The sequence below is a fragment of the Chlamydotis macqueenii genome, chromosome 18, assembly GCF_036417535.1.
Source record: "Chlamydotis macqueenii isolate bChlMac1 chromosome 18, bChlMac1.mat, whole genome shotgun sequence".
Classification (NCBI taxonomy): Eukaryota; Metazoa; Chordata; class Aves; order Otidiformes; family Otididae; genus Chlamydotis; species Chlamydotis macqueenii.
Genome location: NC_141573.1, coordinates 9,993,577 through 10,017,865, shown reverse-complemented (window position 1 = coordinate 10,017,865; position 24,289 = coordinate 9,993,577). Strand labels below are relative to the sequence as shown.

Below are 24,289 nucleotides of genomic sequence, written 5' to 3'. Positions count from 1 at the left end.
CGCAGCCGCAGCCGGGCCGTCCCCCGTCGCTTCCCCCCGCGGCACCGGAGAGGCTCGGGGTGGCGGAATCAAGGGAGGAATAAAAAAGGCCAAAGAGCCCGTTCGAGGCCAGCGCGATGTCGCGAAAGGGACCTTGGCGGCTGCCGTCCCCGCCGGCCACCGAGGGGCTGAATTTCTTCGTTATGTCCAGTCTGAATCTGCCTCCCTTTATTATAAAGCCATTACCCCTCATCCTGTCACAACAGGCCCTGCTGAAGAGTTTCTCCCCATCTTTCCTCACACACAGCCCCCTTGAGGCACTGGGAGGCCGCTCTCAGGTCTCCCCGGAGCCTCCTCTTCTCCAGGCTGAACAGCCCCAGCTCTCTCAGCCTGGCCTCACAGCAGAGCTGCTCCAGCCCTCTCAGCATCTGCGGAGCCTCCTCTGGGCCTTCTGAGCACTGATCCAAAGTGAAAAACAGCATCTTTTGTGATAGAATGAGGGGGAATGGTTTTAAAATAGAGGGAGGTCTATTCAGACTTGATATTTTACACTGAGGGTGGTGGAGCACTGTCCCAGGTTGCCCAGAGAGGTGGTGGATGCCCCATCCCTGGAAACATTCCAGGCCAGGTTGGCCGGGGCTCTGAGCAACCTGATCTGGTTGGAGATGTCCCTGCTCCTTGCAGGGGGGCTGGACTGGGTGGGCTTTAAAGGTCCCTTCCACCCAAACCATTCTGTGATCTTTAGTTTTCCCATAGGAGGGGAAAAAAAACCCCACCTGTGTTCCTACCTGCTCCTCAGAAGGGAAAATTGTGTCCCTTTTGATGCCAGCCCAGCAGAACCACGCATCCCAGCACTGCAGCTGGCAGGGGCATGAATGCTGCCTCATCAAGCGAGATACCCTCCCAGGCTTAGTCACAGCTCGGGAAAATGAGCACATGGGGGAACATGCCCAGCTGGAAGACCACGAGCAGGAGCCCCAGCCATCAAGCGAGATGCCGGGGTGGTCACACTGTGCTGCCCAGGCCCTGCGCTGCGTGGCCGAGGAGGTGCGAGGCAGCTCCCGCTCCTCTCCTTTGGGATGTGGCTGGGTTGAGGGCTTTGGGATCTGGCCCGATGTTAATAACTGGCCTCAACACATGGCGTTGCAAGAGCCATTGTGTTTCTGCCAGCACCAGTTGCTGCATCAGCTCGGATATTTAATAGCCAAATGAATGAGCAAACGGAAGTGCGACCGCTTCTGTGCCAACCGTTATGGCTGCACACAGCGTGCACAATGCGCTAATCCCCCCGGCCGTAATTGCATCCCCAGGCCCTGGGTGTTTTGACACACAGGACTCAAAGGCTTCTGCTGTTTGTGCCGGGTGGCAGAGCCAGCCGGATCCCTGCGAGGCAGCTGATGCTGACCTGAACCGGCCCTGCTCAGGAGACTGGGAGGGCGTACGTGTGGTCCTGCCAGCTGCTGCCTTTGGGGAGTTGGTGGTCACATCACAGGAGCATCATAGGACAGAGGCAGAAAGATGTGTGTGCACACCAGCGCTACAGCACAGGCTCCATTCCTGTCCCCAGCACTAACTCTGGCACAGGCTTACCCCTCCGGCACTGATATGTCTGCCGTGCTAACAGCCCAGCGAGCTCAGAGCCCCTCTCAGTGGCGTTAACCCACAAATCTGCTACGCAGCATCACGGAGACCTTCCATGGGATTGCCAAGCAAGCAGACCTGTGGAGCACAGCCCACCTCTAACCTGCAAAAACGCCAAAAAGCAGAAGCAACTGAGTTATTCTGACTTTTATTTCATTGCTTCTTAGTCCACACAGTTGGTATAAAATCAGAAAAGCAAAGCAAAAAAAAAAAAAAAAGAAAAAAAAACCCCAACATGAAACAAAAACAACAACAGCAAGACAGTGTCTGGAGTCCTCAGAAGGCAGCCTGGGGTCTGCGCAGGTGCCCGTTCAATTCATGGCCAGACACAGCGCTGACACACAGACAGAGGACAGGCATCTCGCTCCGGCGGCGAAGACCGACAGGGCTCCACCCAGAGCTGTTTCTGTTCCTCTTGACCACGGGGGGAAAAAAGGAACCTCGGTTATAAATGCTTTATTAAAAATAATAGTAAGAGCAAGTCTAAGTACAAAAGCAGTTATAGCTCATTTATATTACACAGAATTATTTCTCATTTCTAGCTTTGTAGTTTACCTCAAGATTGTTAACTGAATTTCCAGTGAATAAGGTTAAATGCCTAGCAATATAAGGAATGGTAAATAGATAGCACCATTTCATATATCTGGTATTTGATTTCATAGATATACTGGGTTTGCTTCTTTCTCATCGGTAGATTAGCTCCACGGCAAGAATAAAGCACGTTTCACAGTCGGGAGCATCAGTGCCCCGGCGGCACGGCACGGCACAGCACGCACCCCAGCCCCACTGGCACAGGCACCCCCAGGGCTGGTGCGGGCAAAGGAGGACAGCCCGCGTTGGATCGCAGTTCAACCTAAGTGATTTAAAAGCCCAAATTCCCAGCGGGTGTGGTGGCAAGGCAATGGGACTTAGGCACATAAGTCATTTAGGCACTTGGGACAATCAAAGCCTTGGCTCCAAAAATCCTTCAAACCTTTCGGAAGCGTCTCCCGTCAGATCTGGACGTGCACTTCAGTTACAAGGATCACAGCATGTGGCAGGAGTGGGGGACCAACCCTCCGGCTGGCGTAAAGAGGCATAACTCTGATTTACGCTAACCTAAAACCAGTCAGAGCTGGGGCTTTCTGATGGTGTGCTATGGGCTGGGAGGGGAAAGGAGAGTTCAGGTTTTGCATGAGAGAAAAATCACCGCGCTCTTGTTACACTGTTAGGAGTAATAGTTCCTTAGGCACTTGCTTTAGGCTTTAAAACATAGCATATGGTCAACAAAAGCAAACAATACTATGTACATATATGTAAAAAGTGTTATAAATAGGTTTTTTAAACCATAGATACTATATACATCTTCAATTAACAAGTAACCCTTTGAGTGTTTCCTTTTGGGGTCGGTTGGGTTTGGTTTTGGTTTTGGTGGGAGGGTTTATTCCTTTTCTTTTTTTTTTTTTTTGGTTAATTTTCTTTTCCGTTTTCTCGTCTATTTTCCCCCGCCTCCGTCTCCTCCATGGACGTCATGAGTGCCCTTGTCACGCCACGCCGCCTCCCGCAGCATCACTCGCGCTTCCGTAGGATGACGTAGATGATGCCGCTGGCGAGGGCCAGGGGGAAGGCCAGCCATGCCAGGATATAGGCGAAGCCGTAGGAGGTGTTTTCCGAGGCTTGGTGCCAGTCCGTGTGCCTCACTGTGAAGATGGCCGCGCCGCACATCACGCAGAGCCCTGCCGGGGAAGCGCACACAGGAAGGGGTTAGCGATGCCACGCACGGAGCAGTTCCCTGCTGGAAAACCGGAGCCGGAGAGGACAATACCCAACACCAGCGTGGGAAACTGTTTGTACTATTGCCCCCTTGTATCCTGTCTCCTGGAAAACTATGGTACGATTTGGAGGGTGTGATGATGAGTGGGGATAATTCCGCCAGGTTGAGCAAGCAAAGCCGGAGGACCGCCTGGGCTAACTGATCCCTCAGGCAAGCATCAGGGATCCGCTCCGGACCAGCCCCGCTCCCCTGGAAGCTGGGTTAACTACTGTCCTTCTGGGGGTTCAGCTGAAATTTCTGCTTTAGATTTCCTCTCAACTACCCAGACTGTAGCCTGGACCACTCCACCAGAGCTGCTGCAAGAGGTCAGACACAAACCTCATTTCTTTTAAAGCATGAAAGTTTCTGTATCACCTGCCCAGGCAAGCGCGGCTGGGGGCCAAGGATGCTCTGGCTGGGCAGGGTCTGTGCCTTGTGATCCCCCATCCTCCTCTGAGGCAGCGAGAGGAGCTCAACTGCAAACCCCGCTCTCCGCAAACCCTGCTGCGCCTGTAGCTCGTCCCTCTTCCCCAGCTCCCGGCGTCCACCCTTGCCAGCCATGGGCCAGCACAGGTCCCCGAGGGCTGGCCGGCTGGGCCCAGCTCTGGTAGGCAGTGTTTTAGCTTTGTTGCAAAACCAGCCCATCGGCGTTGGGGACTACCCAGAGCTAACACAAAGCCACCTCTATTTCTGCCCAAAAACAAGCTCTTTCAGTCAATCCCAGCAGTTCCATTATGCAGTTGCAAGGCTGTTGTCAGAGCTGAGTTCCAAATCCCCTGCATGGACCTCGGGACCACCTACATTCAACCACCATGATATTTGAGCTGCAATTCCACTTGACACTGCTCCTTTGTTCTGGGAAAGTGCAGAAGTGGGAACACGTTTCATTAACGTGCCGCTGGTGAGGTTTCCATTCTCTAAGCACGAGAGCCAACTCCCACTGCCCCGGCCCATGCAAAGAGAGCACAGCAATTGTCTGCCGATGCTGGTGGGACAGAGAGCAGGCATGCGGCCACGCCGGTCACCTACAGACAGCAGAAAATACAGCGGCAATTGTCCGCGTGAGGAATCTGGTAAAATGGAGGCGATGGTTTTTGCAGCATCTGCACTGATTTTGGCCCAGAGAACATGCTGGAGAAGTGAAGGACGGCTGCCTTCAGCTGCCTGCACCCATGCAAGCAATAATGCATCACCACGCTAGAGCTTGATTTTAAGAACACGTTTTAGTCTTGCTTTGGCAGGCCAGGAGGGCAAATGCTACCCAAATCAACATCTCTCCCATGCTGGGCTTACACAGCTATGAGAAGTTACCCATGGATGTGATGGACTCACCAAGGATGGAGGGGAGCTGCCAGGGATCTTTTGATGCGTTTGTGACAGCTGAAATCCCATCAGGGCAAATTCAGCTAGGCTTCGGGGCATGTTTCCAAGCACTGTGGTGCTGAGTATACATCCTGCCTTGCCGCTGCACAGCAGACCCAACTGCCCTGCCCAGCCTCATCCCTGGCAGACCTGCAGCAGACCTTTGTGGTGCCAGAGCTTTGCAAGGCATGGATGAACACCTGCAAAGCCTAAAGACCACAAGAATTTCCTCCGTTGGCTTTGGACAGCAGTGGCCTTCCACAACAAGCTTCAAGGAGACCACACCAGGTTCAGCTCCTTTGAGCAGAGTTGTCCGTATCTCTAGGTGGGAACTCTTGGCAGCACTGGCACAGCCATGTCCTGTTTCCTACCAACCCTGAAATTTAGGGTCAGAAAGACCACAGTTGCCCTGAGCCCCCTCCTCCAGCCCTGACCAGGGAGAACAGCAAGGATGGCCACCAGTGCCCACCTCTGCATGGTCCATCCAGACCCAGACCTCTGCCTATGGGTCCCACAAGCTGTGGGGAAGCTTCACGGGGTCAAGTCACACTTTTCCTGTCCTTCATACTGGCTGGGGATGGACTTGACCCAACAAGGAAGGAGATGGTAGGTCTATAGCCTGACCCTGCATTCCCTTAGGACACTCAGCACAGCTTGGACAGGAGGATTGCAATCCCCTTTTCTCTTCCTCTGAGAGTGAGGATTCACCAGCAATCACTCAGGAAGCCTTCTGCTCCCAGATCTATTAGACAAGATAATTGCATTATTAATGCCCGTTTCCCCTTCTTGTCTCCATAGCTGTAACGGGTTTCAACACATCTATCTTTCCAGAGACGGTGAACTGATATGAACTCACCACCTGCATTATGGCCAAGCAGATACACTTGTGAGAGATTTCATGCCACGCTTGCTAATAAAGGTTAGCTCTAAACTTTTCCAGAGTTTGCAAAGGCCATTCACTTAGAGGATGCTCAGAAACTCTGTCTGAAGTTCAGTGGGTGAGTTTTTCCACCGATTTAGTGGCAGGACCTAGGGTGGTTTTAGTTTAACATCTGAAGCTCTGGCAAATGATTAGTTTCCTTCCCAGACAGTCTCTCATAATTTAGCCAGACCCTCGTTGCACAACTTATTTTTTCTAGTCTGAACGCTTGAAAAATCCTCTCCACTGGCTTCATACGTGGAAACACAAATGGAGCCGGCGGCTTTACAGCATCTATATTTGGAGAACTGCAACATAGGACACGAACCGTGGCTCATTTCCAGCGCCGAGTTCTTTAAGAGTTAAAAATAGTAGCTGAGAGTTCAAAGGCAGCTGGCTCACCCTGCACGCTCTAGCAGCTCTTCGCTGATGTGGAAAGCACCAGGCCCCCTTACGGCAAGTTTATAAATAATCATCCCATCCTCTTTTGCCAAAAGAGGAATGTCACTACTTCCCCACCCCGCCAGCAGCTGCAGAAGCCTTGCCCAGCCCGGCAAAGGTGTGTCCCAGGGTCAGCTCAGCCACCCTGACCATCAGCACCCCACCCCGAGCCATGGGAAGAGCAGGCAGAGCCCTCGCTCCTCAGCCCCCGCGCCCTGCCTGCCCCAGCACCCGCGACTGCCAGCACAGCTCTGCCTCCAGCCCGGTGGGCCTGGCATCTCACCCCTCTGAAACCTCCCCGGCAGGGACAGCAACCATCTTGCATCTCCTGTGATGCAAGGGCAGAAGAGCTTGGATGCATAATGTGCCCTGGCAAGCAGACCCCATCCCAGGGCGTGCGAGACCCAAATTATTCATCGCCTTTTCCGTTCACTGAGCCACACAGCAGCCAGCTCAGTGGCCCTCCTGCTTCTCTACCCAAGAGCATGCTCGTTTCCACCATTACACTCTCCTCTGCTTGCAAACCCTTTCCACCCAGTGTCAGCCCCATCAATCAGTCCCCACTTACCAGCAAGGATTTGGAAGACTCCAGTAACGTAAAACCGCCCGCCCTTGGTGAGCGTGAACAGCTGGCAGAAGAACAGGAACAGGGACAAGACGCTGAAGATGATGGAGAGGATCATCATTGCTTGGACAGACTGCAGCCATTCTGGGGAAAGACAGACAGACGGAAACCTCAGTGCTGGAACCACAGATCGCGAGCCCCCACCACAGCCCGCAGCCTCAGCATCATCCCTGATCCCACCATCGCACCCCTGGTTCGCATTAAGTTTCTTCACAGCCAGGGGATGTGGTCACATCCACTGCTGCACCAGCTGAGGGGGTCCTCAGCCATGGGCATGATGCTGCCTGGGATTTCGGATGACGTGTGCATGGACCAGCATGCTGGAGTAAAATGAATGGCAGGACCATGCACCTTCTCAGGGAGCATTTATAATAAAACATGAGCAGAGATGTTAGCCCCAACCTGAAGCTTGCAGAAACCAAGGCAAAGCCTCTCCCCCGGCTTCACGTCAGGCTCTGGGAGTTCAGCTGTACTAGAAACACAAAAGCCATGTGCAACAAACCGTGAGACACCAAGCCAGCCAAGCTCAGAGGTAAAATAAATACACAGCGTGTGAAAACACCCTCTGCCCTTGTGGAGTCAAAGCTTTTGGAAAGAGCCTTCCCCAGCCACCAAACGCAGCCGCCTCTCGGAGCAGACCAGTTAGACCAGCCCCTGCGTGAGTCACTGCCCAGTTATTTCCAGGCTTCGTGGGTGTGTAACTCCCCGTGTAAAAAAAAAATATAAATAAACAAGCAAAACGCTGCTCCATCCCATGAGCTGCCGCAGCTTGACAGAAAAAGGCAATGCCTCACAGCACCGGGACGGAGCCATGCTCACAAATACCTCTGCCTTTCCCTTTCCCTATAAAGTTTCAGATTAAAATGAGTATTTGCAGCCTTCCTTGAGAGGTCTTTAAGGATGCAACATTGAATAATTCACCGTGAAAGCCAGGCAGAACTTGGTACAGGTAAACTGAGGCACAAACCACTCGGTGAAAGGCAGGAGAACCATGCTTTGGGCTGGATCCTCAGACACGGGAGAGTTAGGCAGCACTGAAGTCTCAGTCTCAGTCCCAGTCCCAGATCCCTGACACAGTTTTACTCCCACCAGCTTCGCTCCCCTGGCTGCACGCTGCAAGAAATGGCTTTCTGCAGCAAATAGCTGAAACCTAGCAAAACTTCCAAACAATGCTACGCTTCAGCTTAGCAACTTTCAGCAGTCAGCGCAGCAAACGAGGCTGTTTGGGACTGGCCAGAGCAGCGGTCACGGCTCCCCACCAAATCCCCGCAAGCTCGTAAGAGCCGACTTTGAAGCGGAGAGCAAGGTACAGCCTGCAGCTGGGACGGCAGCGATGGTCCATGCCGGAGCCCTTCCAGCAAATGCACGCCTGCGGGGAACATCCTGTGCAGTTCAGTAACGTCTGATGTGTTTGACTTGGGACCATCTATTCCACCTCTTGTCTTTGCATCTTGCCTCCTGACGTTCAGGCAATGGAGCAAATTCCGGCCCTGCTCGCCAAAGCGGGCTGCAGCCACCCGGAGCGGCCTCTGGTCATGGCAGAAAGCTTTCTCCTGCCCTCCTTTTCATGCTTCCCATGCCAAATTCTCTGCAGCACTAACGGGCTCTGCTAAAGAGCCACCGGGTTTACGTCCACGCGCACCTGTTGCGGCCATTCCTTAGGAAGGAGCAGCCACCTCTGCTGTCACTTCCAGGAAATCCCAGCACGGCTTTCAGACTGATGTGCACACCAAATGTCCCGTGTATTCACCTACCTCAGCTGGCCATGCAGGGAAACCCCCCTGCCTCCACCGCACCTGACCCTTCAGCGCTGGCCATGCTAAACCAGAAAGCAACGGAAAGGATGAAGCAGCTCAAGCGCTGCTAAAATTCACGTCATAAATCATATCTCAGGTAGGGTCGGAGCAGAAAGGTCAGAGGATGCCTCTGGGAAGTTGAGCTTTCATCTCACCCTTTCCCAAGCCCTAAACCTGGGTCCAGCTCCGTGCACGGGCTGAGCCAAACCCTACCCGGCCCCAAGCCCTGCAGTTTGGTCCAGGACCCAGGAAGCCAAGTCTTTTGTGATTTGAAAGGCCACGGGATCCGGCCTGCAGAGGAGCCCTTTCTGCTCAGAGGTGGACGCTCCAGCTGCCGGTTATTTTAGGAGAAGGCTGTCTAGACGGAAAGCTGAGCTGAGCTGCCCTTTTAATTGCATCCGCCTCCCTGTGCCTCTTTTTTGGTTTTGAATGCGAATGATTTATACCAGCTTTGCAAAATCCCATTGTAATAAAGAGCTGTGTCAGAGGAATATAAAGGCAAGCACTGAGAGAAGGGGGGAAGCCCACCGTGGCCGGAGGGGTTTCGGTAACCAGCCGTGCCCGCTCTGCCGCAGCCAGAGAGCAGCAGGCACGCGAGCTGGCGAGCAGGGAAATCCAAAGATGATCCCACAGACCAGAGCTCTCAGCCTGCTCACATCCAGCCCTTTGCTGCCTTTCGTTGGCTCCCTTCGCAAAAACGAGAGGCAAGATCGCCTCCTCATGACTCCACCAAGCTTCTCTGTTCCCATTAAGCCCAAGCCCAGCTGCCCACAGCTGTATTAGGGCAGCTAATTACCTTTAATTCATCTGAAAACTCCCGTCTACCTGCAGATAGGATTGCTGCCTCCTCAACCCCACGTGCTTTTAACTCCTTTGCTATTAGTGCTGTGTCCTGCCTCCAGGCTTTTAAAAATAAAGGCAGTTTCCCACAGAGAGGTCTGGGCCCCAGAAGCTGCACCACAGGGCTGTCAGTGCTGTTTACTCTCAGGCTGTTATTTGTGGTTTCCCCTGGGCAGCGAATCGGTTATTCCATTTTTTCCCCTGCATCTCTTCAGCTCCGTGTTTATATCTTTGTTCTTCAGGAGGAGGAAGAAAAGGAAACGGAGTGGAAAGGACAGATAACACCCTACCCGCCGCTTCCGGAGAGGACCCATCGGAAGCGCTTTTAGAGCCCTTTTGGGCAGCCAAAAACAAAGTAAGAAGTTTTTACAAAACAAATTCAAACATTTCCCTAAGCTCTGCAAGCCATGGTGTGCTCAGGCCACCACTTACAACAGCAGGGAAAAGACTTCACCCCCGAGATGCTGAAGACCACCTTTCACTGCCCTAAAGCCTAACGTGAGAGAAAGAAACCCAGAGCAGAAATGGAAATCTGGAGCATAAGTTGCAGCTGAACCCCCAGAAAGGCAGTATTTAACCCAAACCCCAGCAGCAAAGCCCCAGCCCTGCTTGCAGGGAGGTTTTATACCCAGAGGAGGGGTGCAGCTGAGCGAGACTGGGGGGCAGCCAGAAAGATGCCCTTGGCCAGGAGCAGAGGGGCTTAGAGGGTAGGTCCCCAGGGTTTAATTCACTGCTCTGTCGAAGACATCCTGTCCTCTTTTGACCCAGCCAAGGAAAAGAATAAAATGCAAACAGAAAAAACCAACTTATTTGAGCAATCAGCTTATACCCTCACTGTAAGACACGACTACATTAGTGCCATATGTTAAAAACACCGGGGTGCCGTGACCTGCAGCTGACAGTAACAGTTTTCACGTATAGCTTTCCCTTTTTACAAACTGTGTATGCACTGTACACTTAAAATAGCAACCATTTCTGGGGAAGAAAACATCCACTCTGGAGGTAACCGTAGCATATAATACATACACAGCTAGAGGGAGGGGAAATTCATGACCACGTCTGCGTGGTCAGCCGTGCTCCTTCAATGCTGCAAACCGGGTATCAGCAGGGTCAGGAGCAGCACATGCGTCTACTGGCACAGAGGTACCAGCCCAGGCCTGCCAGGAAATGAAGTGTTTTTCTGAGCAGAGTTTTTCCAAAGCAGACTTTCGGGCTCCAAGGTCTGATCAAGAACCTGGACCCAACGTGCATCCTTGCCCATGAAGCAGGCAGGTCACATCACAAGCGCTGAGGCTTGAAATGGTTTTAAACCTTGATAGTCAAACAGTCTTAAAGAGGGTTGGAAAAGGGTCAACTGAAGATGCAGAAACATTAGCTCAATTGCATCATTCTTCTGGGGCTGAACTTCAGACCGCTGCCCCTTGGCAACTCACTGTAGCAATTCAGAAATGAAAAAAAAGCTCAGCTACCTGTAGTGCTACTCCAGACCAGCACAGACTCACTGGCTGCCAGCCCCGGCCCCACCACTCAAAGCAAACATCTTTCCTGTCAGGGAGAACAGCACTGTTTCTTCTTTATCATGAGGGTGGTGAGGCTCAGGCTGCCCAGAGAGGTGGTGACTGCCCCATCCCTGGAAACATTCAAGACCAGGTTGGCCGGGGCTCTGAGCAACCTGATCTGGTTGGAGATGTGCCTGCTCCTTGCAGGGGGCTTGGACTGGATGGGGTTTAAAGGTCCCTTTCCACCCAAACCATTCTGTGGTTCGTCAGCCACATCCAGTAGAGCTGCTCAGCTCTCATATGGAAAAAAAAAAAAAACAGCATGACATTGCAACTTTCTTCTGTTTTGGTCCCAGACCTCCCGCTGTAATGAAGTTAAACTTTCCCCAGCTGCGCTCTGGGCTGCTGGCTGCTTGAGCCAGGAAAAGCAGGTTTTGCACCCAACAGATGCTCCTTTCCTCCTGTGTCCACTCCCTGGAGAGGACCACAGGGTGGTGGATCGAGGTATTCCTGGAAATCCCACCAGAAAAGGAGGATTTTAAAGAGCTCCCGAGTTATTTGCAAAGGCTAGAAGATGAGCAGATGGCAACACCAAGGCTGCAAAGAAGTAGTGAATGAACATGGTGCTGCAATTCCTGCCCAAGACTCTTCCCAGTTCTCTTCAGAAGGAGATGAAATCCCCAAAGGCCTCTTTTCTCCTCTTGTCCTCTCAGCTGTCCTCCCTTTTGCCTTCTCCTCGAAGCTCCATCCAAGAAGTCCTCAAGGCCAGGAGGGCCATAGCTCTCCAGATCTGCCACATTCAAACGTGAGCAGTTTCCAGAGAATGGCCTGTCCTCTGCATCTCCATGGTTCAGGCACAAGGCTGCAGCAGCCATCCTGTCGGATCGTTGAAGCTCATGTCCCTCAGAGGCAACCACCAGTGCTGCTGAGGCAGTTGGCACCATGACAAACACCTCCCAACAGCTCCACAATGCCAGATTCAGCTCCTCTCCAAGATCCTCAGCGTGGTGGCTCTGACCTCCTTTTGGCTTGTGTGTGAGAGCAAGCAGAGGTGGCAGAGACGTCACTTCAGGCTCAGGTACCAGCTCACACTGCTTTCAAGTCCAAGCACCAGAAGCAGGGACGGGGAGCAGTGGTGCCTTGACCCAAAGGCATGCCACAGGGCTAGGCTGAGCCTGTGGCTATGGGGACACCTGAAAGTCTCATCAAGGCTAAGAAACTGTTGGATTAAGAGTTTTCCAGCACTGCACTCTGCATGGGACTCCCCCACCCATTCTTCTGGTTTTGCAGTCATCGTTTGCTCTTGTGTTGCCTTCTTCCTCCTTTTAGCTCCTTTTCTACGGGCCAAAGCCCCTCACCCAGCAGGGAAGGTTGACTGACCCTCTTCTTACACAAAAAAAATGGGAGCCAAAGAGGTCTGGAGCAGCTGAGAAAAAAAACAGTTCCCTACCTCTCCTTATGGGATGCTCTTTGTAAGAACAAGCAACAACAAAACCCTGGTTTTAAGCAGAGGAAATCCCTTTCACATTGCAGGCAACATGGTTATAGGAGAAACTGAGCTGAAATACAAAATATTCTCCTGGAATACCCCACAGTTTATTTTAGACAACTAAGACACAAGCTACAGTCACTCCTGAGCTGGCAGAGAGGGGTTCAGCCCTGCCTGAGTTAGGCCAACGTCATCTACCATTAACGACAAAGCGAGTGCCCCGGACCCCCAAACTGCGGAGGTCAGAAGCCGGCTCTTGGCTACTCTGCTGCAAACTGCGAAGACCCTGAAGGACCAGAGATGTCCCCAAACCAAGGCATCGGTATGTGTGGTCCGTAAGCTGAACGGGGCCAGCTGATGGCTAGAACCTCAACCAGAAAGGCCATGCACCATCACATGAACAAGGTGTACGCTATTTAGAATCATAGAATCATAGAATCATAGAATCATAGAATAGTTACAGTTGGAAGGGACCTTCAACGGTCATCTAGTCCAACCCCCCTGCAAGAAGCAGGGACATCCCTGACTAGATCAGGTTGCTCAGAGCCTCATCCAGCCTGGCCTTGAACGATTCCAGGGATGGGGCATCCACCACCTCTCTGGGCAACCTGTTCCAGTGCTCTACAACTCTCATTGTAAAAAATTTTTTTCTAATATCTAATCTAAACCTACCTCATGGCTTCATCGTAACAGAGTCAACATCCTTAGCTACGGGTCATTTCTTGCCAGCTTCCAGCTGCTCAGCAGCAATAAAGCAAAAGGCTGCAACAGCACTGGGCCCGCAGATGCCGCAAGATGCACAGCATAAGAGTGGGAGGTAACTTCAGCATTCAATAAAGAGCTGAAAAACCATGTTTAAATCCTTGAATCTTTGAATTTCTAATTTGCAGGAGCGACTGGACAGTCACCTCCATCTCACTCTCCTGCGCTATGAAGTGTCCCCTCACCAGTGACAAATCCTTGATCCAGTTGGTGCAGCCTCAGCTCTTCCAGTGGGCTGGGGGCAATTTGCCCCCATCTCTTTTTGTTCAGGTATTTTATACTCACTATCAATAATGGAATTAGACATTAGACCCTAATTTTTCTCGGTGCAAGGCTTCAGTGCAGCCTTGTGACATTGTTTTCAGCCACAAAAAGGATTACCGCTAGCTAAATGGCACCTCCATCTCTCCATCCTTCTGTGTCACGAGAGTCTGGCATGGCTGGAAGAAAGAGTTTGATAGAGGAAAGGTAGCAAAGCCGCTCTGGGGGAGCTGACAGAGCAAAAGCGATGGGTCCAGATGTTCCAGCTGTAGATTTTTAAAGTGGAGAAGAAGCAGCGCAATTCCTCCTGGGAAGAGCTGATGGGTCAGGGCGCAGATGCCCCTGCACCATGCCAGGGACAAAGATTTTTCCTGCATCCTCCAGCGCAAAGAAAACAGATTTCAAGCACCAGCAGTGCCACGTAGGATCCTGTCTGCCAGAGCAAAGTGGGTCTGGAAGGAAGAAGGTCAGCGTTCAGCAGAGCAGGGCAGTCCCCGGTGCGTGGCAGTGCCTGCCCCATCGACAGGAGGTCCATCCCTGCCCGCCCGGGCCGTCCAGGGTAGATCTCCGCTCTGGGTGACCCACCTGGGCTTTGCTTGTGGCCATCCCATCAGCAAATCAGCAGCATCAGACGGCTCACAGCACTTAGTAATCACGCGGATTGGCAGCCTGTGCATTTCCCAAGGTTTGGGGTTTCCTTTTCCCTTTAAAAAAAAGCCAAAAACCACCAGCCTGTCTGTGAACAAGTGAGTCATGCGAAAGCCACAGAGTAGCGACAGGAGAAACTGTAAGAAGACAACAGGAAAAATGTCTCCTGACGTTACACAGGGATGTAGGGCTCTCCATGGAAGTTCCCGTTGCTTCCTCGCATTTGGCATTCCCACCAAAATCAGAGGAAGAGCAGTAGAAAGCAGCAGGAAAAAAAATCTTGCCTGCATAAAAGATTCAGTTATGGAAGAAAAATAGGCCATTTTTGGAGGAAAAATATATTGCTGTCTGGAAATTTGGGGTGGAATCTACTTAAGAGCACTTGAGCGGCCCAGGTCCAGCCACGTGCCCTGTGTCTGCAGCGGGATCTCACAGCTGGGGGCTGGCGCGCGGCCGTGCCGACGCACAATTCTGGGATTCAGAGCGGAATTCTTGAGATAAGTCTTTTCCAGGAATGTCTGACAGCGCAAACGAAGCAAAGATTGCAACATTTTTTCCATAGTTCTTGGCCTCTTGGAGGAAAAAAAAAAAAAGGGCATTATCTAACAAGCAAACGCAGAAATGAAAGCAACAAGCAGGCAGTTGTAAAAGGCGAAGAAGTAGGCATCTGCTCCTGCCCCGGCGTTTCCTCCTCCCTCCCATCAGGACCGCTCAGCCCGTGCACACACAGGGGGTTCAAACTCTGTGGGAGGTGGGAGCTCGGTCTTCAGCAAGGCCAACTCCATCCTGCGCCCAAGGTCTGCCAACGTCCCGGGGAGCCCGGGTCCGACCATCCTGGAGTCAAGCCTTGGGTGGTTTTGCCGCTCGTTTTGTCCCCACAGGATAATCTGTAAGGTTTAGGAGCACGATCCCAAACCTACCCCGGTGTTAAAGGCAAGTAAATCTTGCTGGCACCTGGTTTTGGCAAGTTCAGCTTCTCATTGGGCATCCGAATAACGGTCATCTCAACAAAAGGGTCCCTGTGCAGCAGCACGGCGGGCGAGAGGATGCTTCACCCATCTTCACCGTGCTGAGAGCAAGGGGAGAACCACAAACCCACCACCCTGCTGCTACGGCAACCCCCCCAGAGCCCCCATCGGTGCTGGAAACACCAGACCCAGTCCTACGGAATTCCGCATATTCCTAGTACTGAGTTCCGCTCCTTTTCAAAAAGGGAGGAAGAAATAACGGCACCGCAGCAGCTACTGCGATGGCCAGAGGAAAAACTGCCTCTACGTAAAGACCAAGTTCTGCCAAAATTCCCAAACGAGGATTTCTTGCTCTTAGCCCGGAGCAGACCTTGGCACTCTGCAATTAACCGTTAAGCGGGGCACAGAGAAACAAATTCTTCAGGCTTTCTACAACCCAGCGCAGCATGCGCAGCCTGTGTTTTGAAAGAGATTTAAATGAGGACGGTTGGTGGTATTTGGTGTGGGATCTTTCATATTTTTGAAAGTAAGCATATTCCTAGCAAAAAGAGCATGAGGAGCATAATGAGGGCCAGGCAGGGGATGAGCACGAGCCTCAAAGGGGGCCCTGCCACAGCATCCTTGCTCCGTGTCCCCGCTATCGCTCCGATATGTGCCCAGCCGCAGCTGCCCCGGCAGCGCAGAGCCCGTGGGAGCAAGGGGCTTGGAGACAGCAGCGGGGAGGAAGGGTGCAGGGATCCACTGGAAAGGATGCTGCGTGGTATCTTTGTTCTGGTTTTGCAAACAGAATAACAGCCTAGGAAATATCTTTTGGTTTTATGTTCCTACAGCACTGGCGAGCTCTGGATCCTGCATCCGGGCTCCCACCAGATGAAGACTGCTCCTCAGCAGCCCTGCTCCTGCATCCCTGCAGGGGGGTGGCGGGGACAGAAGCTTTTCCCCAAGCAAAGCCCCCTTTTCCTGATGCCTGAGCAGAGCCTTCCTGTAAATAAGAGCTGTCAGAGAGCTCTCAGAGGCTCGAGCACAATGCACCCCTGCTCAAACAGCAGCCCACTCGGGCACCTTATCAACCAAACTCAGCTGCTCAACTGCAGTTTTAGCGGGGTCGTCTGGTCTACAGTCCCTTTAACGATTAAAAAAAAAAAATCATTGCTGGAAAGGATTCAGAGGGAAGCCCCTCTTTGAGCAGCCATATAGACTTACAGCACCCCACAGGACAGTCAGAGCTGGAGGACCCCATCCCAACCGCATTTTGGACAAGGCCCTCTCGACACTGACAACTCCCCGCCACGCAGCATCCTGCAAACACCCAGAAAAAGTGGTGCAGGTTTGAAAAGCAAAAAGATCTGGGGAGGCTTGCCCAGGGGCAATCGGTGCCTTTTATTTCAAAGCGCAAGGTCAGCAGTTTTGGAGCACGCATGAATGGCCGTGAAGCAGCCTGCCTACGCTGCAGATAGCCAGCGCCAGCCAACTGCTGATGAAGGACATGGCTCCAGAAGGCTCCTCGCCTGGGAGGGGTCCAGCTGCTCCCCAGCCGGCCCAGACACCGCCAGGCGTGAGCAGAGACCCGCGGCGGTGGCTTCGCTCCCACCGAAACCAGAGCCTGGGCCCAAGCAGGGAAACACGCCGCTGCTTTCAGCCCGGGGAAGGAAAAAGGGAGAGTGGGCGTCAGCATCCGCATCCCCAGTGGGGTACCCATGAGTGTTCTGCTCCCAGTAGGCTCAGGATTAGGGTGACCTGGATCTCCAAAAACCTCAGTATCCCACCACCACAAGACCCTTTGAAAGCATTTTGTGCTCTCCGCTGTGACTGTTCCTGCCCTGCCAAGACCACGTGGCATCGGTTTGCTCCAACGCCAGGACCGTGTTTCCGGCGTAGTGTGACTGTGCTCCCAGTGACATCAGCATGATTCACAACTGGTTTCACTGAGGGTTACACTGGCAGAATCCGTTTCCATGGGAAAGTGAAAACCAGGCTAACTAAAAACAAGTGCTGGACACAGCACCGCTGGCATCAGCCCTGTCTTCTGGGGAAACTGAGGCACGGGCTTGCCTGACTCCCTGAGCACAGATTTCGTGTTACTGGTACCATCAGGTGCCATGGAAACCCCACTGTCACGGCGTCTTATCAAGCACTCCTTCCCTCCTGACCTCAGCAAACAGCTCACTGGGTGTGACGTCACCCAGTGTGACGTCACCCAGTGTGACATCAGCGCTCACCCAGCTCCGTCCAAAGGTGGCTGTTCGGCCACCCCGGATGCGCAGGTGCCACAGGGGCTGTTTCAGCAGCGGGACGAGGCAGGGCCTGCGGGCTCAGCATATCCCACACGCAGTGCTCAGTAGCGAGCCACAGGGCAAGGAGCGTGCCCAAAAACTCACCCTCTCACAGCAGCACAAAGCAGGGCAGCTTTCTAGACAGGGGACAGGGGGTCCTCTGGAGACGGGCTGTCCTCGGGACACCGTGCACATCTTGAAAACACCCTCACTGCTGGAGCGAGAGGAAGGTGTGCCCAAAACGGCCCCTCCACTCCCAGCACTGCGACGGCCACCCAGCAAACCCCGCTCCAAAGGCTGCCCCACGTTTGTGCAGCCGAGCACTGCCGAAATGGGCTAATAATAGGAGATCACCCAAAAGCTCTCAAGCCAGTCACTTCCACAGCGGCTGAGCGTGCTGAGCACCCTGCCAGGAGCTGCCCCAGAGCTCGGGGGCAGCAGGGCAGAGCAGCAGGCATCAGGTCTGGTACCCACGCATTTCAAAAATCCAGGGTGGAGAATAAAAGCGAGGGGCAGCGGCAGCCCTGATGGCAGGGAGCACTCACCATTCGTGGACGACGTCAGGCAGTGGAAGACGCTACCGGAGGTGCAGTTCTGCCAGAGGTCTGCCGTGTGCCCGCCGTTCACCAGCCATTGCTGCAAGAGAGATGCAGCCCCGTGAGCAGGGAGGTGGCAGGCAGCTGTGTCCCCCCCTGCCAAGGGTTTGGCCCCGAGCAGCCCCGGTGCGTACCGGCACGCGTGTGCCTGGCCAGGCGCTCCCAGGCACATGCTTTTCTTTAGAAAGGGGTTTGGAAAGTAAATACTGATATTTGCTTTTAGCTGCTTTCACCTCAACGGCAGAAAAACAGAAGCTCTTTATTCTCTGTAAACATGGACCACATCCCACGGGGGACGCGCACTTCCCTCCCCTCCCCTCTGCCGTCCTCGCCTGGTGCCTGGCCGGGCTATTTGAATGTTTCCATGTGATTTCTAACGACTCGGAAGATTTTTTGTAATGTCTTCTACTACTATTACCACTCCAAAGGAAAAAAAAAAAAAAACAACGGAAAGAAGAATCTGGTGAAGCAAGCCTAGAACTCACCAGCTCCACAAAAGTGCTGCCTTAAAACCAAAAGTCAAAACTCTTCCTCAGCTGATGATGTGTTAACTGGGCTCTGAACCCATAACAGTGCTGGGAACTCTCTGGTCACGCAGCCTCCAGCCCTCCAATCTTCCCACTGCTGGCAAAACTTAAGCCTTGAAAAATCACCAGCAGGAGCCTGTCCGGGTGAGGAGACGCAGGCTGTGCCTCACTCACAGCCCAAAGGAGCAGAGCCAGAGAGCAAAGCTGCTGGTGCGGGGGAGCCTGTGCCCAAACCAGTCCCGTTTCAAGGGGTTTTGCTCAGACTGGCTGTACTGGTCCTGCGGGCTGAAGCCCGTTAGCAGGTGGAGCTCTTTTATGAGAGGGGAATGCAGTGTCAGGCCCACGGAGGGGAGTTTGGATGCTCTGAGGCTGCTCCGTGGTGCAAACCAGCGCAGCGGCCGTGGGGAGATGCGCTTCTGCAGCACTCCCCTCCGCACTGCTGGGGATGCTCTGAGCATCGCACAGCCCAGCGACCCACCAGTTACACCCAGCAGCACAAACACGGAAAGAGCTTTCTCTACCAAATGCTCCAAAGCCCCGCTGTTACTAAGAACAAAACTAGCAAGTAAAAAAATTCCTGCTAAAAGCCAGGCTGGGCAATAAACCATAAATAAAACCAACAGTTTCTGGTGTCTTCATGCCGTAACCCCCTCGTCGGCCGCTCCCAGCCTCGCCGGTACCCCAGTGCCGGAGGAAAGCCCGTACTTACGCTCACGATGGTGGAGATGAATAGGAGCACCAGCACGGTGACGTGGAGCACGATGATCCCCAGCAGCAAAAGCAGCATCTTGGTGGTGGCGGAGGGCAGAACTGGAGAGGGAGAGGGATGCTGCTGAGTGCGTGGATGTGTGTGTGCGGGTCCTCGCGTGTGCGCGGTCCCCGTGTGCAGCAGGAGGCGCCCGCCCGCGGCAGGAGCGCGCCCGGCTCCGGGGATGCTCGGGTAGCGCCCGGCTCCCGCGCTCCTTCCCTCGGGCCCCACCGACGGAGGGAGGTGGGGTGGGGGTCCACTCTCTACACCCCCGGGGCGTCCTCCGAGCCCTTCCCTCGAGTCTGCTCCCCCAAGCCCCAGGCTTCCCTGGCCTCCTTCCTCTGGGGGGGGCTTCCTCGAGGGGCTCCCCCAGCCCCTCTCCTTCGAGGGGGGGGTTCCGGTCCCCCAGCCCCTCTCTCGTCGGGACCCCCGGGGGGGGAGAGGGGTCTGTCTCGGCGCATCTCACTCATGGGGGCTACCCCAGCCCCCTCTCCGCCGGGAAGAGGGGCGTCCCTGCCCACCCACCCATGGGACCTCCGGGTCGGCCCCTCTCCCCACTGGAAGCTTTCCCGAGCCAATGTCCCCTGGCCAGCCCCGGGGTGCGGTAGGGGGGTCCTAACTCGGCCCATCTCACCCGACGAGGCTACCTCAGTCCCTCTGGGGGGGAGGGGGGGGTGTCTCCTCGGCACATCTCCCCTCGGGACCTTCAAAAGAGGCTCTCTTGGCCCCTCTCCCCTGGGAGGGGGGTGGGCTTTGGCTTTCCCCGGCCCATCTCCCCTCGGGACCCTCGGAGCAGGAGGGAGGGGCAGCCCTGACCCGGTCTCCCTAGAGGACCCCCAAAACCAGGGCGGGGGGGCTCCCCCAGTCCCTCTCCCCTGTATCCCTGGAGGGTCTCTGCGGCCCCTCTCCCCCTCGGAGCGGCCGTTCCCCCCCGGGCCGTACTCACGTCGCGGCGGAGCCGAGGGCAGCGGGAGCGGAGCGGGCGGCGGAAGCGGGCGGCGGGGCTGCCAGGTTCCCCTTTAACCGGAGCCACCGCCCCGCTTGCGTCTGCGGGACGGGGAGGGCCCGGCGGCGCCGGCCGCTCCTCCTATAAACGGGGCAGCGCCCCGGCCCCGGTACGGAGTCATTCACCGCCCCATCCCCATCCCCATCCCCATCCCCATCCCCATCCCCATCCCCGCTCCCGCCTCTCCCCTCCCGTCGGGCAGCGGGGAGATTTTTGGGGCGGACACGCCATAGCCGAAACTGCCTCCCCTCCGTTCCCCCCGCCTCTTTTTTTCCCTCACGACGGACCCCCAGCCAGGGCCCCGGGGCGTGGGGAGCCCCGTTGTTCAGGCACCCGTGGAGGTGGCCGAGGGGGAGCTGCCGCGTGGCAGCTCTGCCTCGCTCCGCTTTCCATGAGCGGCCACGCGTGGGCGCGGGTGGATGCACGCGTGTCTCGGAGCGGTTGACACAGGATCCGGCCCGTGTCCCCGCAGTGTCGCAGAAGGGATTTCTAGGGAGGGCTGGCAGGGAGCTTTCCTCTGCCGGGGATGCGTGGGGATGGGGACACGGTCAGCCACGGGGTGACACGAGTGGACAGAGAGCTCTGCCGTATCAGGTGGGTCCCCTCGCCCTGGCAGGGGACAGGGATCCAGGGGACGGGATTTAGGGGAACGTCTCCTCAGATTTACCCAGCGCGGCTGCGTCCGGCAAAGCGACACCTTCGCCGTTTGCTCCCACGATGGCAACGTGATGCTGGCTCTTGGGCTGGAGTTTTTTAGCACTTGAAAGCCAAACCCTGCGGGACTGAGCAACTTTTCACTAAATGGAGGGTGAGATTTTCCAAAATGCTGGAGGACTTAGGTGCCTGGAGAGGAAGGGGTGGCTGCACTCCAGTATGGCAGCCTTCATGTGTTCCTCAACCGCAACTAATTTGTTCAAATAAATCTCCCCCACCCCACAATAGTCCCCGCAGGTCTCCTGCACCCCCCTGGGAGTCCTAAGCGCCAACCTCCCCATCCCCTCTCTCCTCTTCACGCACCAGCTCCACGCCAGTCCTGCTTTGTTGCAGGGAATTCGGCATCCAGCCACCGAAACTGTAACTCTTGGGAGAAAGGGGGAGAGGAGCATGCTTGGCTCCTTCCTCCTGGCAAGCACAGGCGTGTTCCCTGCAGCACGGGCTCTGGCTCCTCCGCGCCCGTGCTAGTGGTCCCATCGCACGCATTCGCCAGCAAGTGGGAGTTCAGAGCGCTCTGTGGGGGTAGGGGAGGAGAGATGGGCCCCCAGCCTCCCACCCTGCTCGAGCCCCCATTTCAGCGTGTGCCTGCGCGCCCCGCTGCGATGCCGCCAAGCAAAACTGTACTGCAGCACGGTTTCAAAGCTTCAGAGTATGCAATTTGCCCTCCTCTCCGAAAAATACCCACCCGCATCTCTGCTGCTGCACGCTGTCAGGAGCCAGCGCCATCCCTGCCTGCAAGCCCCAGAGGACTGAAACATCTGGACGGCCATCAGTACATTCCTCGCTAACGAGGTTATTTTGGGCAGCCCAACTCTGTGGGTTGGGTGAAGGCGCTGCTTTCAGAGCAGAAGGAGCCACCGCACTGGGGCCGCACAAACGCAGGGGGAGAAGGGTCTCGTCCCCAAGGACTGCGATCCAGCCTGCCGTTAAAGATTGTCTTCTGGTCGTAGGTCTGAGAGCTCGGCTGCTGCGTCCCTGGATAAATTATCCCACTCGTTCCCCAAAAGCAGAGCGGGGAGATGCACAGTGGTGAAAGGCAGCCGGGAGGTGTGGGGGTCCCATACTATACCTGAGCTCCATGAACGTGGGAGAGCAAAACCACCTCGGCTCCAGTTCCGAAAACAGTGCCAAAAGCAGCTTTTTAAGCACAGGGGAAATATCTGAAACTCAGTCCAGGGAAAAGAGTACCTGTGGGTAACGAAGCCTGTTTTGGCTGAGAGCTGAGGATTAAAAATGGTGGAAGAAGCCCAGAGAGAAGAGCACATCACTCCCATGCTCCTCAGACACTTCTCTTCTTGGAAAGGTGCATCGTCCAAATGGAGCGGGGCTTTGGAAAAACATCTGCTGAGCACGCGCTGGCAATGGGAACCGCGCTGCTCCGGGGAGCACAGCCAGTTCATGTGAAAGCGCTGGAGGCAAAGCTCCTCTCTCCACTTTCTGTCAACCAGAGGTGCTGGATGGCAACTGGCCGGGCCAGGAGAAGAGGAAGCAGGAGACTAAGGATGTTCGCAGCAGAATCCTTGAGGTTTTGATGGAGAGACAGCATCACCCTCTGGCCTGGCACAGGCTGGAGAACTGCCCAGTGCTCCCCATCAAGGGGCTTGAAAGCCACCCAGCTCAGCCTCCATATGAGTGTGGCTAGCAGTAGCCATCACCACTGAAATAAAGGCAGGCGCCACAGTAAATTTAAAAAATGTTTTGTGTACAAACAAGATTGGCCACAGGCTGTGCTGGGAATAGTGTAAGATTGATGGGTTGTATAAACACTGCATAGGAAAATGTGTATTTCCCACTCTGAATCTATTCCTTGGAATCCCTTAAAACTCTTATAATGCTTTAGCCTGAATTTCTAGAATAAAGGAGGGAAAGGGGATTTTATATCACTTTAAGGGACTCAGATGCTAATCTGACGAGGCAGGGATGGACTTTGAGGACTCTGCTGAAAAGGGGCTAAGCCTCACTTACCCGTGTCCACGGCATCACCTGAACCAGCGCATCCCGGGCTCTGCCACCATCACTCCAGTGTACGGGCACAGCACGCCTTTCCCTGGGCCGGGTGAATGAAACCACTCTTAAAACAAGCATTTGCAAATTCTACAAAAAGACAAGATTTTCTCTGCATGTCTTCCTTTGGATGAACTTGTTTAACCCCAAGATTTTGCTCTGTCGTCATAATTTTAGGGACTCACTTCCCATTCTCTACCCTGGCGATTAAGGCCATCAGCAATGGGGGATTTGAAATGCAAAGGGGAAGGGGCAGAAATCCGCACCGCCATCAGCGAGCCCGTGGCTCACGTGGGCCTGGGAACGGAGCAACGGGGAAAAAAATCCTGGTTTCAAACAACTGTGCAACTAGGGAAAGGGGAGCAATGTATGGCCTGGCTCGCATTTATGAAGAGCCTCCCCCAGACACGCATGTGCATGTATATACATAAAAATACACATACACAGGGAGAAATCACTATTTAAATGAGTATTTCCAGCTGAAGGGCTGGGGGAAGGCTCTCCACCTGGAGAGCCGGCAGGGAGAGCGGGGCTCCGGGGGCCGCCAGGATCTTGCCCTTTCCCCAGCACGCGGAGGGATGTGCACCGAGCGCGGCTGGGTCTCAGCCAGGTGGCTGGGGAGGCGGCGGGCGCCGTGCCCTGGGAAGGGGTGCTGCTGCGGGTTGCTGAGCTGCACGGCTACCCCACGGCAGGGCTGCGGGAGGAACGAGCCTTTCTCCAGTGGGAAACAGTGTTTGGATCAAAATGCACTGGGAGAGAGTGGTTTTCACCTTTTCCAATAAGACTGGGGGAATGGCTATCTGAAAATGCTGTTTAAAGCAGAAAAAAAAAATAGAAGGAGAGATATTTAAATTCAGTAAACTTCTAAAACAAGGGGTCTAATACATCTTGGAGACATTTACTTACTTTTCCTGACATTCATTTTCCACCAAACCAAGAATAACTTACTAAATATTTCAGTCCTGTCTGCATTCATGCCCAAAAAACAACTTCATCCAACTTTTTCCTTTCAACTCCGAGCCAGTTTTCGGCACTGATAGACCCAGGCTGAAATCACTGGAGAAAAATCCCCCTGGCTTCAATGAAACTAAAATTTACCCACTGACTCCAAGAGTCAAAGAAACCAACTGAACCTCCCCGCTGGGACACGACTCTGTGGCAGAACACATTCTGATGCTTGTGGTGATTCGTGCTTGTCTCCTGACAGCATAGAACAGGAGCTAAATCTCCATGACCTCCTCTTCTGTGTTGACCCTACAGAGGATACGGATCTAAACCAGCTTCAAGCCACCTTTTTGCCCAAACTATTGAGTTTCACATTTTTGGCTTCCGCGGTCCTGGCTCCGGCCCCGTTCACTGTCTCCTCCAGGGCCCCAAGCGCGGGTGCCACGCCGAGCGT

At 54.4% G+C, this 24,289-nt stretch overlaps 1 protein-coding gene across 1 annotated transcript; it reads right to left on the bottom strand.

Annotated features, from left to right (window-relative positions):
• Positions 1 to 1,752: 1,752 nt before the first annotated feature.
• On the bottom strand, positions 1,753 to 20,217 carry PMP22 (peripheral myelin protein 22). The gene is made up of 5 exons (XM_086762275.1): positions 20,113 to 20,217; positions 19,128 to 19,228; positions 17,841 to 17,931; positions 6,703 to 6,843; positions 1,753 to 3,335 (listed from the first exon to the last, which is right to left on the bottom strand). The coding sequence occupies exons 2-5, from the start codon at positions 19,203 to 19,205 to the stop codon at positions 3,169 to 3,171; spliced, it is 477 nt and encodes a 158-aa protein (XP_086618401.1). The 5' UTR covers positions 19,206 to 19,228; positions 20,113 to 20,217; the 3' UTR covers positions 1,753 to 3,168.
• Positions 20,218 to 24,289: the final 4,072 nt, after the last annotated feature.